General features: G+C 31.5%; 1 protein-coding gene across 1 annotated transcript in view; it reads right to left on the bottom strand.

Annotated features, from left to right (window-relative positions):
* Positions 1 to 3,983: 3,983 nt before the first annotated feature.
* The window catches only part of LOC118186653 (uncharacterized), a 45,713-nt gene continuing 32,786 nt past the window's right edge, over positions 3,984 to 16,910 (bottom strand). The window contains exon 5 of the mRNA XM_085810173.1: positions 3,984 to 10,220. Within this exon, the coding sequence (XP_085666299.1) occupies positions 10,048 to 10,220 (173 nt within the window). The 3' untranslated portion in view covers positions 3,984 to 10,047. The remainder of the gene's footprint in view (positions 10,221 to 16,910) is intronic.

Here is a 16,910-nt window from a genome sequence, read left to right as displayed (position 1 = left end):
CGTGACGTCTATACGTACGGACAGAATAAACGGCTTTTCCTTTCACAAAAGGATTATAAAAAGGGTTTAAGATGAATTCAAAAGGGATTTTCCTCGTGACATCTGTACGTTCGCATATACGTACATACGTATGTACATAGAGAGATAGAGATATATATCTCGCATAACTCAAAGATGATTAGCCGTAAAGCGTTGAAATTTCGTATTCCAGCCCCTTACCCGGCTTAAAAGTCCTTACCCGACCTTTATTTTCGCAGTCGTTGGTCGTAGTCATAGCTTTCCATTCAGAAGTCTCTCAGGACGAAAAATGTTTTGACAATATCAAATTTAAAAAAAAAAAAAAAAAAAAAACATAATTTTCGACACATAACCAAATTTAAATTTTCCTCCTGTCTTATATTTGGGAAAGTTTTATACTCATGGGAAAAAAAAAGAAAAAAAAAATTGCAAAAAGTTTGACTTCTGTGCAACAAAAACTGACCATGATTATTTAGTTTAAAATTTTAATTTTTTTATGCATTTTCTTCTTGCCTTCAGAGATCGGTTCATTAAATTAGAATCATTCAAGGAAGTAAGTTTAGATGAAACGCAGAAGAAAATGTGTATAATTTAATACAAGGAAGTCATATGGTGTCCATATAAAATTTTTTAATTATTTTCTGATCATCATCAAAATTATCATTAAGATTTTGGCTCCGGGAATCATCGAATTTGGGGGTGGAGAGAATACTGTAAATTTAATAGGGGGCCCAAAAATGTTTTTGCATAGGGGCCCAAGAGTTCTAGTTACGCCACTGCATCCAACACAAAAGTTTAATCACCTATTTTGTATACCACATTAGATTTAGTTTTGAAATTAAGGCATTTCTGAGATCTAATGTGTCTAAGTTTCTAACATGTTGAACATGGTTAGATGTTAATGTTGAAATACTTAGACAAATGTCCCACGCTCATACATTTCAGTACATTTTACTAGAGAGCAAAGAGGAAATAAAATCTAATTCTAAAATAAATGAAAACGTACGAAAGATTATGATACAACTGAAAGAAAAAAGATTCTGTTAAAGCGATTTAAAAAGGAAAATGATGTAAAATGGTTTGAATTTTTGCTAAAATCTTTTTATCTTTCCAGACGCCTAGAAGAATATCAGTTGTTATTAATATGTAAGAGGAAGAACTCTATTGAACTCAAGTTACAGGTACTGTAAAATTAGTTTGTAAGTTTATGGCTTGTAAAAGTTGGCTATTGGTCAGTTAAAATTTAATATCTTAACAAGGTCGTTAAAGACCTTCATTGCGATTACTTAAATTCTGGCGGGGAAAAGTGTAAGGTTTATTTAATTTGTTCAATCAGTTATTTTATGTTTAGAATCTTTACTGTCACTTCTCCCTTTCCGTTTACCTGCCAGAATGCAAATTATCTCGAGTGTATTTAAGTGAGGTTTTTGAGGTTGTTTAAACAGAGCGTGTTCTACCTCTTGAAGGCCACATTACTAGGTTTGCTATTCTAAGTTAAGAGTTCTTTTTTTCGGCTTTGCATTATATTTGCCGATAGCTAATTTCAAACTGGTGAAATTTCAAAGCTAACTTCGCAATTAAATTACTCTGCTTTGCCTTTGACTATTAGCTATTTAAATTTAACTTTGCTTCTGAGTTCTCGCCATAAATGCTGGCTGGTGGATTTGTAAGCACCACGTGTGCCTTCTCTTCATCTATTTTTGTTAAAATAAAGGGTCTTTTACACCATTCGCAAGTTTCTGTTGTTACTTTTAGACTTAAAAGTCGCTTTAAGTCTTCTAAGGTCAGATTCCAAAGCTACAGTAGTGAAAGACGTTATACCTTACGACTGCTTGGTTTAAAATTATTTTAAACGTTGACATTAAATACGTAAAACAATATCAAACTGCATTTTTTAATGTTATCTTTAAAGGTTTCTTAATTCTTTGAAATTTTGATAATAAATTCTTAGATGTGTTAGATTGCGATATGAAATCTTCAGAGTGTACACTTTTATTGTAGGGGATAACACTTATATTGAGGGAGCGTTCTATACTATTTTCTATAAAAATTTCCATCGAATTCAGTTTTGGTAAAGGTGAAGAGTTTTCCGCAAGAAAAATATCCGCATTATCGAAAGACTGTCCTTGGGCCTTTTTTTTAATGACAAATCCTGGGGTCTTATTTAATTTTATGATAAATATAAAATAGAGTTGTAGAGTCATTAGGTTATTTTGAAACAGGAGACGTGAAAAATGTGCAATGTCCTGTCCGGGACTCCAGCTTGGACCTCTCGAATACGCCCCAAGTGTGCTACCGTTACACCACGAAGGCATGCAGAAAGCAGGGAGAAACTACCTTATACTCCCCCTTTTAAAGGGAGAATGGGGATGAGACCCAATCGCCAAATCCTGGCTATGAAGAGTCATCATCCACCACCTTTTAGTTTCGGCGCCACTGTAGCTTTATTACGGTTTTTTTATGCGGGAGACGTGAAAAATGAGCAATGCCTTCGCCGGGACTCTAATCTCGACCTCTCGAATACGCGCTGTGCTAATCGTTACACTACGAAGGCATGCTGGAAGAAGGTAGAAAAAACCTTATAAAGTGCTTTTTTTTTAGCAAGAGATGTTTATATTTGTTAGTACAATGAATCAAGGCAAAAGTCCTACCATTGTTATGAATTTCAGAAAGAATTTTTACTTATAAAAATACCTTTGTGATTAAAAAAGTGCCTTCGTGCAGACTTTTAAGGGTGACCATATTTCTGGCAGGGAATTAATGCTCCATTTTAATGTACAAGCATCCTTTAGGGAAAATTAGAGAAAAAATGACATTTTAAACCTCAGGTCGAAATTTCATTATTTTTTAACTCAGCAAAATAAAGTTCATTTCCTCTTTCTAAGTTTTCTAAAGACAACCTTGCATATGAAGTACTTTTTTTTTCTTCCTTCCACTACTTTCCTTTACTTAAAATTAGGGTGAAATAATATTTACCTCTTTTCTTTGTTTCTTTTTTTTTTTTTTTTTTTGTATCTGTGTGTGTGTGAGAGAGAGAATTTCCTCTTGAAAAATTGGTAAAACAATTTATCTAAAGCAATATCCAATTTTGTAATCGTTTGCTGCCTAAAATTTACAGCAACATTTATTTTAAGTAATTTGCTGTCGATTTTGGATAATAAATACTTTGATATATTTTTCTGTTTAATTCTGTGCATCACAGAAGAATCCTAAGTACAATCTGCAGCTTATTTATGTATTTTAAGAGAAATCTGTTTTCTTATATGTGTATTATCAGACATAAGCTATATTTTTTGCAGGATATTAGACCCATCCCACTCATAATGATATGCATAATATTTTGAACTCAAGCACAGATTATACTACTATAATTATAAAATTGATTATCTAACCGTAAGTAAAACATTAAAAAAATAAAAGTAATTTTGTATTATTTGTGAAATCTAAGAGGAAAAGCTGACTATAGTTAAACATTAAATTAAATTATTCATTATGATGTATCATGCGATCTACCGCTTTCAGTTGGTTACTTCTTTCAGAGGCACCATCTAAGCAGAATAAATAACTAATAAAGCAGTAGATTGCAAACTACATAATTATCAAATTATTTAAATATTTGATTGTTTAATATATCATGATTGTTTTTTAATTTTTATTTTACAACAAAAATCATTTTCTACAGAACAATTACAAATTTCTACTTAATGTAATTACTTTGATACTGCTAGATATGTCTTATCATGGGCATTTTTAACATACGTTACACATTGGAACTGTAAATAACTATTATTGTGAATAAATCACTGTATTAGCTACTTAATCTCAGATAATATACTGAAGACTCAATTAAAATTACTTAAATTTTTATATGCGCATTTGTTCTTTTATTTGATGCCTCTCATTTGCACAAATAATATTTATATGAAGGTAAAGAAGAAAAGTAAAGTTTAACTTCATAAACTGAGCACTTTTCTACAACGTTTAACAGAACGTTTTTATTCAAAAGCTTTTACATTAAGAGAAGATACGATATCTTCACCACAAACATGAACACCACATATAGAAAAACTTTACAGCATACATCATTTAATGAAACTAAAAATTCTTCAAAACACTGATATACAGTAAAAACCATTATTAATTATCAAATTATTGATCTCATAAAGCTCAGTTCACACAAAAGAAAAGCATTACGTATAGTTTTCTTCAACACTTTTTTAAAGGTATTCATTTCTTTAGAATTCACAAAAAGTAATTTATGAAATCTTCACATCCTTCATGTAATTTCTTCTGAGTGGCTTCAATATAAAATCTTCGAAGTGAAACATTACAGTGGAAAATTTTTAAAGACAGCACAAATTTTAAAGTGAAAGATTTTCAGATATCATTCTTTTAATTCTTTTTATTCAAAAGCTTTTATATTAATAGAAGATATTACATATAACATATATATATATATCTTCATCACAAACATGAACACCATAAATAGAAAAACTTTACAGTATATATCAATTAATGAAAGTAAAAATTCCTCAAAACACTGACATACAGTAAATGCCATAACTAATTATCAAATTATTGATGTCATAAAGCTCTTATATAGCTCAGATAAAAGAAAAGCATTATATATAGTTTCTTCAACACTTTCTTTAAAGATATATTTCTCCAGGAATCACAAAAAATAATTTTATGAAATATCTACATACTTTATGTAATTCTTTCTGAGTGGCTTTAATATAAAATCTTCCAAGAGAAAAATTTTTGAAGTGTGTGATGCACTTTAAAAATTACAGTGGAAAGTTTTTAAAGACAGAACAAGTTTTACAGTGAAAAATTTTCAGACAACATTCTTTTAAAATAACCTTTTGTCAAAACTTTCAATTCATATTAGAAATGACAAAACTAATGACTTATTTCTGCCAAACGTGTATTAGTAATTTGGATATTTATAAGTATCAAGATCATTTAAAAAATACATATATATTTTACATAATGCAAAAATATAAATATGAAATACTAATTAGAAAAAACAATACTGTAGTATTGAATGAATGCAAAAATAAATGTAACTAACATATCAGTTTTATACAAATGTTTTACTTTAATCAATAATATTCTAATATAGACAATTTTATTCTAGAATTAAAAATTATTCTAGCAAAATAACTGCCCTAAAATGCTTAAAAAAACTTTAGAAGATTTTTTTCACAGAAATAAATAAATAAAATATGATTATACATTATAACTTTTTGTAGTTCATTATAACTTTTTGATCTTTACATTATAACTTTTTGATCTTTACATTATAACTTTTTGATCTTTTGAGAAGACTTAATTTTGTAATCTGAAAACGCATAAAATTATACGCATTTTATGTACTTCGTATTTATCTTAAAAACGAAAGTAAAAATATATGATTTTCCTTAAATGCTCCCTAAGGCATGCTACTTATGAAGATGCAAAATTAAAAAAGACGATAAACATAGGAACCCCATTTTAAAATAAGTTCTTTTCGCAAGACTTAAAGTAAATCAATTTTCAGTATTAAACTGATCAAGCTCAAATGTTTGGACAGAGTTAGAATTCGGACAGAGTTCTGTCTTCAGAGTTTTTTTAATATAACAAATATTTATCACCTTCAGAAGTTTACTACATTTTCAAATTTGTAACAGCTTACATTTCATTCCAGGTGATTTTCAAACCTATTACAAATATATCTGCTTATTCTCAGTTATATTAATCTTTTTATTTTCCCCTTTTCAATAGAATTCAAAAACATAAATTTCTTATTTAAAGTTTTTCTCAATAGCTACACATAAATTGCATAACATGAGGTGTATCTGATTAAACCTACAATGAAGATACTAAATACCATGCAAATTATAGCCGGGTATATAATTTTTTGTACATTATATCTTGGTCTTAACTTTCCCTAATGACCAGATGGGTGAGTGGTCAATGTACTCGATTTTTTTTTATTATTATAAAATATCAATATGGGCAGAGTAAGATCTAAATTATTGTAAGCTCAATTTTAAAGCATACACACACACACACACACACACAAAAAAAAAAAAAAAAAAAAAAAAAAATCAATGTTCATATTAAAATTACAGTCAGGACATTTAAAAGTAAACATAAATTACACTTAAAAATTTAGAAAGATCTAACTGTTTCATGTTGCACAACATTACAATATCAGTATCAGGCTTTAAACTTATTTACTTAATAAGTATAATTAAAAAGAAAAAGGAACTCTTAGTACTTATGCCCGCTTATGACTTAGGTGACTTAAATTTGTGCTACTGTAGATCGCCAAAGAAATAAATAAATTGTTTTTGTTGTTTTCAAAACAAGACATATCCAAATTTTAATAGCCTTCAATTAAAAAAATTACTATACTAAATAGTTTTTCTCGAAATAAAGTAAATGTTAAGAAGTTAAAAAAGGCCTTGTACAAAAAACTTTAAGAGCTCCTAGAAGATCCCATATGCAGAGAAACTTTGGGTTTTTATGTTCTAAATACAAAAATACATACGCTACCTTATACATAAGGCGTCGCTCGTAATTCTTCGAAAATAGTTTTAACTATTTTAAACTTAAATAATCTAGAGATACAGATTGTGTGCTTATTTATAGGTGAATATCTACAACAATATACATTCACCGTAGAAGCACAGTTTTAATTATTGGTTTCCAAAACTATATTTTTTATAATTTCAAAAGAATTGTCATAAACTATTGGCAATAATTTTAAAATGCATATGAATTAATAATACACATACTTAAAATATATGTCAGATGGGATAATAATAAAGAACATATGAGACACTTTCATCTAAATTTTATGTTAAAATAACAGCAGAAACAAGAGTTCAAATATATTCATGCATAGTGTAAATATAAATGATTATCTTAGATGACAAACTAATACATGATAAACAGAAAATTACAGTGATAAATACTACAAGAATAACTCCACTATGTAGGATGAAAATACTTTAAATGGTTACTAAATTATATGAATGAAATCTAATGTGTGATATTTCAAATTACTTTTAAGTATATTTCAGTAATTTTCTATGTTTTTACTGAAAAAATACTTAGATATACACATATGTTAATTATTTAAATTTCACAGCAATTTTTCAGTTCACAATCATACTACTATCAAGAGTATCAAGATATCAAGAGTTATCACAAATCTGTAACCACATAAGAAAATGTTACGTTTATTAATAAGAAAATTAGATAACCTCCAGAATTCGGACGCCATTACATACATCCTATATATGATTTAGCATTATTTTTGCCATTTAGGCCTCCAAAAGAAATGAATTAATTTAAAGATGTTATGCATTTTCACTACAGTTGTACATATGAATGAAATGAGCTGGTTCTAGGAAAAAAGTCATCAGGAGAAAGGCCCACAGGAATAATGCTCACAGGTATAAATGCTCACAGGAAAAAAGCCCACACAGAAAAAAGCTCACATGGAAAAATGCTCACTTAGAAATATGCTCACGCGGAAAACAGCTCACATAGATACATGCTCACATGGAAATAAGCCCACTGATAAATAAAATACATAGAAATATCATTACATTAATCAATAATAATTAATCGATCTAAACACCGTACACCTACTTAATTTTTAAAAGAAAAATTATTTAATCATTTGAAAAAATTATTGGACAAATGCTCACATTAACCTTTTCAGAGGCGAAGAAAATCCTCCACTATGTAGAGGAAAGAATGAAAACAATATTTCTCCACCACAAAAGAATGAAAACTATAGTAAAATTTTGCATGTACTATAATATTTTATACCACTGTCCCTGTACGACATTTTTATTTTTGTAACTGCGAATAGTTAATTTTTGTTTTTTTACTCTATTTTTGCATACTTTTGATGTGTATCTATAGGAATTGATATTTGAATGTAGTTATTTAAGTTTGGAACCAAAAAAGTTCTAGAAGACCATAGTTTCCAATCGAAGTGTGGAATCATTATGAAGCAGCCTCAGAAAAATCTCTTAAAATCATACATCGTTACGAAAGCTTTCATAAGGTACTAAATTCATTATTTAATTGTAGCCATCCCAGTATGTGGTTTTTATTTGACGGACTGAAAAAAGATTTAGCCTGTCAACGTTTATTATTAGATATTGTAAATACAGAGTGTACTGAAGTTAAAAAGAAAGAAAATATGAAAACTTACATTTAGTAATCGCGAATTATGTAAGAAACTATGATGAAATCGATGATAAAATTAGATATTTACGCATATTAGTTAATATTCAGTAATTTTATGTATTTATAACTTTTTGAAATACATATTTATGTTTTATACATAATAAGGTATTTTAAGTAATTTAAATAAAATAATTATTTATATTTGCTATTTTTCTAAATGTTTATATTATAAAATGTGTAACTTATAGTTACAATTATTTTTTTTAACAATTAAAATTGTTATAATTTTTCACTGTATATTCTGTTTCATTTTTCTTCCTTCCTCCTCTCCTTTTCCTAATTCAAAACAGTCCATTTGTTAATCTTATATAGCAACTGAATCTACACATAAGTTATACAGTTATATATATATATATATATATACATATATACCATATATGTTTTCGTAATTTAAATAATTTTTCTTTGAAAAATTCAAGTAGGTGTACGATGTTCAAATCGATTAATTATTGATTGATTAATGTAAGGATATTTCTACGTATTTTATTTATCAGTGGGCTTATTTCCATGTGAGCTTTTTTCCGTGTGAGTATATTTCTAAGTGAGCATTTTTCCATGTGAGCTTTTTACTGTGTGGGCATATTTCTGTGTGGTATTTTTTCCTGTGAGCATTTATATCTGTGAGCATTATTCCTGTGGGCATTTTTCCAGTCACCAAATGAGCTACATACACACACACATTACGCCAGCGCAGGCTTGAAGCTACATTTTACGATATGAATTTGACTTTTATCAATTAAATTCAACTGCTATTAAATAGCAATTAAAAAACAAAATGATTAAAAGACAAATTTATGCTTTCATTATATGTTTTAAAAAAGCTACAAAATAAGAAAATTATGATAAATCAAAAGCAGATAACATTTTAATTAACAAATTTTTCAAATAATTTTCGGTTTACTTTAATAACATGAATTTTTTTTCATGTAACTTTCACTTGCTTTTTATTTGGAAGACTGAAATCTTTAATTTCCGTATTCTTTTTCAAGCATTTCCAAGATAAGTAACACATGATACCAAAAGTCATATATATTCATCCTAAAAGAATTTATTAACAATTTATTCAGGTCACTGTATTCATTTATCATAATTTAGGTTTATGCTTAATCAGTACTTATTTCTAAAAGCCCTTATAAGTGGTATACAATACCGTTATGCATAAGTGAAACTCAAAATAATAGCTGCTTGTCTATGAAGTGGATAATTAAGTAATCAGTAAATGATATGTTCACTGGATCATTTGCACTTTAAAACTAATCACCTGTGAATGAATGTGTCAGTTATATGTAAGGATGTAAATCTCAAATCTTTTTTCTATATTGATAATGGAATCATTGTAAATATTATTTAATGCATTTAATACTTTTTAAAAACTTTTTATGACTGTACGAAGATAATGTAATCTGGCAGACATAACAGTACCATCCCACCCAAATCAATTTGATCATAGCAAAACTGTCAACTTTTTAATATTAAATATCCCCATAATAATATAGAAGTATTTTTGTCACATATACAATATGTGAATAAATTCCCCAACTGTGAGTTGAGATGAAACAAATCATTAATAAAATAAGTAATTATTAAATGATTTAAAGCAACATTTTCAGTAAATTTCAAGATATTCTGTAGATTGATTAGCAACGATCCACGATATGAATATCGAGGAAGAATTTTTGGAAAAGATTAAATAAAATTAAAATATAGATGGTAAAACGTAGACAGCCTACTGTTGACAGAAGAAATTTTTAGTGTCTGGATAAAAATATCTAACTAGTCATTTTTATTTAAGCTCTTTTCAGTCTTTTCAAGCTTTTCAGTCTTATCCACAACAGCAGCTTCCGAAACATTCTTTTTATCTTCAATTATATCACTCGTGATAATCTCTTCTGTAGTAACTCTTGGCATCTGTTGTTCATCCCATATTAATCCTTGGGGATAATCAGCTGTTTAATAGTGGAGGAAAAAGAAAGAGTTCCTTTAAAACAGTATCAATGAAATAATTTTTACAAAACATTTCTTCACCACAAATGATGAAGTGATGTCTTTAACTGATTACAAATTAAAAATGCTATTATATACAACATGAAAAAAGCCAATGATGCAATTAATTAATATCAATATTTAATTTTCCAAATAACTGATATTATCTCTCTGAAAATTGCTTGAATTCCAGTATTAAAGTTATCTGGCACTAAGAATTTTCAAATTAGTTTCATTTTCCAGTCATTCATTATTCAATTTCTACAAAAGCATCCTAAAGTTAAAATTCACTGATGATAACAGGGAACGTTCCAATGAATTACACATATAATTACATAATCAACGCACAATTTAGTAAATAAATTTATTCATAAATGAACATCAGAGGCGTAGCTAAGGTTTTCAGCGCTCGGGGACAACTGAAGATTTTGCGCCCCTTTCTGTGTTCCAAGAACGGAAAACATTTCATTCTGCAATTTCATCACATCAATTTGGCGCCCCTTGGATGCTGCGCCCGGGGACAGATGTCCCCCCTTGCCTCTACCCTAGCTGCGCCACTGATGAATGATGAAAATATCATTCATCAGTGGCGCAGCTAGGGTGGGAATCCCATGACTGATGAAAATATCGAAAAAGAAAATTTTTATCTGTCTGAGATAAGTAAGCAATAGAAATAAAGAATCTTCAATAAAATACCTTCTCATCATTTACATATGTGCAGCACTTTTATTTTCTTTGTTTTAGAAATAACACTTGTCAGGAATTGTAAGATATGTAAACAGCATCTGATTACTAACAAAGATTAAAAATACCCTCTATCACAAATATATATATAATTGATTTAGCTTTTAATTGCCCATTTTTATTTAATCCAATTAGCAGATCATTTTCATTTTATATGAAACTCCTAAATTACCGAATGATCCATAGTGATTTTAACTAAGTAGGATTGAATTTAAACTTTCTGCGTCATAACTAATTCTAGCAAAGGAAAGAAAGATGGACAGAGCAGCGCAGAGTCTTGTAGCTGCGATATTAGGAAGCAGTCTGACTGAAAAATGGCGCGTACTCAGTATTTATAGTAGCGGTTACGTAATAGACTAGCAAATTCTAGAAGGTACTGGTCTAGGGAGAAGATCCTATATTGCAGAAAATTAATTAAAGGTTGCGTGTTCGCGAAAAGCAAAGCCATCGTATTTTTTTTATATTTTACATATATATATACTATATACACACACACACCCAGAAGAAATCGAGCCACAATCACGAAACTCGGCATGAATGTCTGGTAAGAGATATGCTAATGACTTACATTTAATGCTAATGAGACAAGGGTAAGCGCACTATGCTTATATGAGATGCGCAGATGGAAGAGTTTAAAAGCATGATTGCCCGTGCAGTAGGGCTAGTCAAACGAGTCTGTCGACTTGGATGGACGGTATTGTGACTAGAGATGCCTCTGAGACGTAAGCGACGGCAGCACGAACAGTTGTCAAACTTTGAGAAGGGGGCGAATAGTAAGCCTCAAAGAAGCAGTTTGGCCGAACAGGCGTATCGGCCGCCACCTCGGTTGGAGCGATATGGTAGTTGCTCGGTGTTGGCGACTATGGATCACAGAAGGGATAGTCTACCGTCAGGGCGTTCCAGGAACACAAATGAGAGCGAGGATCGCGCAATCATAAAAGCGGCCACTACCACACAAACGCCGTAGCTAGCATCGATTAGATGCCATTTACCACCATTCCAGGTATCCGGTGGTATCAAGGGAGACTATTCGGAGACGACTGGACGGTACATGCTGCCGACGTCCACTAAGATACATATCACTTACCCTAGGTCATAGACAGTGTTGATTGGATTTTTGCCAAACCGGCCAAGCTGAAATGTGACCGTGTCGTGTGATCTTCAGCGATAAATCCTGATTCAGTCTCAATGCTGATGACCAACGCACACGCATGTGGAGGAGGCCAGGCCAGTAGTCCGATCGGGAATTTGTTGTCGAGCGGCATACGGCGATCACACAAGGGGTAACAGTGTGGGGAGTGATTTGTTGGGACACACGACACGACACTAGTCGTCTTTTGAGGCATAATGACGGTTCGCAGTTACGTGGACGACATTTTAACGCTGGTTGTACTGCCTATACTACCAAGTCGCCCATGTGCATTTAGCAGCAAGACAACGCTAGTCCACATACTTCGCAACTCTCCCAACAATGTCTTCAAGGATATGATGTACTCCCGTGGCCTGCAGGTCCCCAGACCTCTTGCCAACAAAGCACGTTTGGGACATGCTTGGAAGGCAACTGCAGCCGTTCCCGAATATTGGTGAATTAACTGCCTAGTTGCAAAGATTATGGCATGATCTTCCGCAGGGAGTCATAGGTGACCTACTTGATTCGATGCCACGCCGTGTTTCTTCTTGTATAGCTGCCAAAGGTGGTTATACTACTTACTGATTTATAGCCTTTTTCATGCCGCAACTTCTTAGTTAAGTGATCTTTTGTTCTGAATTTATAATAATTTGTTAATTTCTTCATACAATACATGCATGTTAAGTTTTGTGATAGTAGTTCGTTTCCTTCTGGGTGCACATATTTTTTTGTGATAGAGTGCATGATAACAGTTTTATACATTACAGCTTAAACTTTTTAAAATTGGAATTTCTAAAATTTATACCTGTTAAATTTTTAACAAAAAATTAAATTAAATATGCAGGTGATATTAGCTGAATTTCATATTAAAATTTCTGAGGTATAATATTAGAAGATACAAATCCAAAAACGACTCAATTATATAAGGTTAAAATACTTTTTGAATTACTTTAAGTCTATTAAAACTGTGGGTTAAATCTATCTCGGTTAAAAAGTAATTAATGTACATTCTGAATCTATAATAATGGACTCTTAACGACTCCCTAAGAAACAGTATGCCTTCATTATGAATTTTCTGAAACAAATTGGCTCTTCTTTGGGTTATACATGGAAAAAATCCTTGAAACTCCAAAGAGTAAGCCTGCATACAGTCACTTGAAGCCAAACCTATGATGAACTACTTGCATAGCTGCAAATTTTGAAGTAACGCGGGGACGCAATTTCAAGAGAATGTCAAACTGACTTGAAAGTTACTTTATAATACAGGACTCAGGTTACTGAACTATTGCTAATATAACACTTATGCAAAACATTGGATTACGATGGCCGGCACTAGCCATTTCGGCTTTTGCCACTAAGGTCAGAAGTGGTGGTCATTTTTTTATGGAGGCACCTAATAGGCGGCCATCGTTACCTCCTATGATGGAACGGACAATTTACATCCATACCTTCTCCACACTTCGAACTCGGGCCCTTCGATATAGCAGTCACTTATGCAGACTATATTAGCGCTTAATTGTGTATTCCAAATGTTATGTTCTATAACTAATTTTAATTTTTTATTTTCTTACACACTTTTATACCGAAAGAAATTTGATTAGGGAAGGAAAATCTTTTATTACTTATTATTTATTTATCTTTATCAAAGTACTTTTAAATATAATGCAAATAAAAATTAATAATTAACGTACCTAATATTGTGTGGATAAACTTAGTAATATACCATATATTGATGTAAAAGAAAATTAAATACAAATATTAACTGATCAAACGTTGCTTGGGTCTTCTTAAAAAGTTCAACAAATGTCTACATTTGATTTAGACAATTGAGATAAAACACAGTGAGAAAAATGAGACTGAAAATTATTCGGGATGGGAAAAGGAATTTGCACACTTTAAATTTCATTTATTGCTGGGAAATGTTTCCTTGGTCGTTTTCGGTAGTTAAGATTAAAAATTAAAAACCGGGAAATTCTGTTATATATCGGGAGACTGGAAGATAGTTGAAAAGCCGGGGAAGAAGTGTATAGGCCATGTCTCCCGGTAAAACCTGGAGAGTTAGAATTTACGCATTTTAGAGCTTTTATAGTGGATTGGCATTTCAACCAGTTTTACGCTGAGAACCCGCAGGGTTCTAATCTCTGAAGATTGTAAGTATTAGAAGAGTTTATGGATTAGATTGGTTTATTTAGATTATGGCAAAGAGTACGGGGGCTATCTGCCTAAGACGTGGGATGCTTTCATAAAGAACTATTTGTTACTATAGTGTAATTTTAAACGAAATATATATATATATTTTTTAATGTGATGGGAAGAAGTGGATATTACAAAGCTTGAGAATTACAGCATTCTTTGAAAACAAATGTCTGGTGTTTCACGGGCAAGCCTGGAGAAAGAATATGGTTTTGTGCAACAATAAAAAAAAATTTCATTTCAGAGTGTGACATGTTTCTTTTACATATTTTTAATGTTGAATATTACAGGTAAAAGGTAGTCTAAGAACTCATACGAAACAAAAATACTTTATATATAAGTATTTGAAATTCTATTTAATAATAGAGAAATTACTTATTATATTTATTAGAATGCGTAATATTCTAGAACTGAAGATTTCATTCCATTGTATTAGAATGAAAGAATTATTTAAAGCATAATGTTACGTAGAAAACATAATTTACCATACATTAATGAAACGCATTATCCTTCTCTATAGTAAATTAAGACATTCAGAAACAAATATACCTATTAATTTCATTTGTACATATTTATTTTTATGAAGTTTTTAGTATATACACGTAGCCGTAGCTTTAACATGTAAATGGCTTTACAAATTATTGTTGGATGAGGCCTATAAATAAATAAAGAATTGACACATTTTAAATACTTTTGGATTATTCTTTGGGCATTTAACTGAAAGTTTTGGATAACAAAAAATAAAGAAACTAAGCATAAAGAATTACGAGAACCTTATTCCGGAAGTACTGTTTCAGAAAACTCTATAAGAAATATTTAAAAATATATATATATATATATATATATAATAATAAAAATTCCATAGTCAAAAATACACTTGGCTGACGTCATTTCTTGGAAGCTCCGCCTTTCCAGAGGCTATAAAAGGACTCGCAAAGGAATATCGGAGTCTTTTCTTTAATGTAACGATGAAGTAAACTTCATACAAAAAGTTATTAGTAGTTCTTTTTTATTTACTTGGGAGATCTGATTTTTGGTAACTGCTATTTCTCCTGAATAATAATAAATGGATCCTGTTTTTTAAACTTATTGTCTGATAATTTAAGCTATGACTACATCTATGATTCTTCACCAATCTATTTAGTCCGGACAAAAGCTGGTGCATCACACACACACATATATATATATATATATATAAACCCCTCATGATGTTAAAAGTAGTATTTGACGAGATAGTAGGGTACGAACTGCGTGAAATTTAATCGAAGATCCTCCCCCCGTTATCTAATAGACGAACTGCGCGACATTTTCATGTCCCCTCTTTCTAAGAACTTAATTCCCAAGAAGATTGGGTCAAAAAGTCATTTATCGCCCTTAAAGGGACATTTTATTGAGACTGCAAGCCTCTATTTTCGTTTAACAATATTGTAAAAAAGTGAGCATACAAAACAAATATTAAAGTCTGGCGTGTGCTAAAGTAAAAATGAATTTATTTTACTCTCATTTTAAAGTTTTATGATGCTTAAAAGAATGATAAGCCAGATCTTTTTTATTCTCTGTAAGAATTAAAATCTTTCCAAGTTGTAGATTTTAGTCACTGATTTATATACACTGGTGAAATAAATTAAGAGAATTTGCATATTTTATCGAATTTCATGAAAACAAATGAACTGAAGGGAAAAAACCACTGCTTCTAGATAAAAATACAAATCTTGTACAGCAAATACGTAAGCGTACACGTGTGTGTAAGCTGAGCCAGCAGAAAAACAGGCTTTATAAGCGTGTGGAGGGTAAGACGAATTGCGTTCGATAGCACACTTTGGTGAATATTTTGGTGTTATCTTGCAACAATCGATTAAATTCACATCGGAACAGTAAAAATGAAAAACCACCAACGTTTAGATGATGGAATGAGGTGGCGAATTGTGGGGAGGCTAAAGGCAGGCCAATCGCAAGTCCAGATATGCAGAGAGTTAAATTTAACGCCCAGCGTCGTGTGTAACCTATGGAAACAGTTCCAGGATACTGGATCCATCGAGAGAAAGCCTGGGCAAGGTCGTCGAAGAGCCACGATGGCCAGAAAAGGTCCCTATTTATCCATTTGAGCGAGGCGTAACAGAGGGGCTACAGCTTCTCAGCTCTCTCGGCACCTGCATGCAGCCACAGGTACCCGTGTAACAAAGGTGACTGTTTCCAAAAGACTGAATGAGAGAGGGTTGTTTGCCAGAAGACCGGCTGTTTGCGTCCCGCTCAAGTCTACGGACAGGAGAGTCCGATTAGCATGGTGCAGGCAGCATAGTGATTGGAGTACGGAGCAATGAGCGACCGTTCTGTTCACTAACAAGTCCCGTTTTAGCCGATTCTCGTCGTACTTTCATATGGAGAGAGTCAGGAACCCGCTACCTAGCCTAAAGTGTTCGCGAAATCAACAATTATGGCGATGGCGGTGTAATGGTCAGGATAGGCATCCTGTTGGATGGCCACACACCTCTCCACGTCTTTGACAGATGCTCTGTGACTGGTGTGAGATATAGAGATTAAGTCTTGGAGACCTATGTTAGCCTTTTCCCGGGTGCAGTGGGCCCCG

Source organism: Stegodyphus dumicola, chromosome X2 (assembly GCF_044657685.1).
Source record: "Stegodyphus dumicola isolate Sdum_Otavi_A_Nest chromosome X2, ASM4465768v1".
NCBI classification, from domain to species: domain Eukaryota; kingdom Metazoa; phylum Arthropoda; class Arachnida; order Araneae; family Eresidae; genus Stegodyphus; species Stegodyphus dumicola.
Note: the sequence above shows the minus strand (reverse complement) of the source record. Positions and strands in the feature narration are given on the sequence as shown.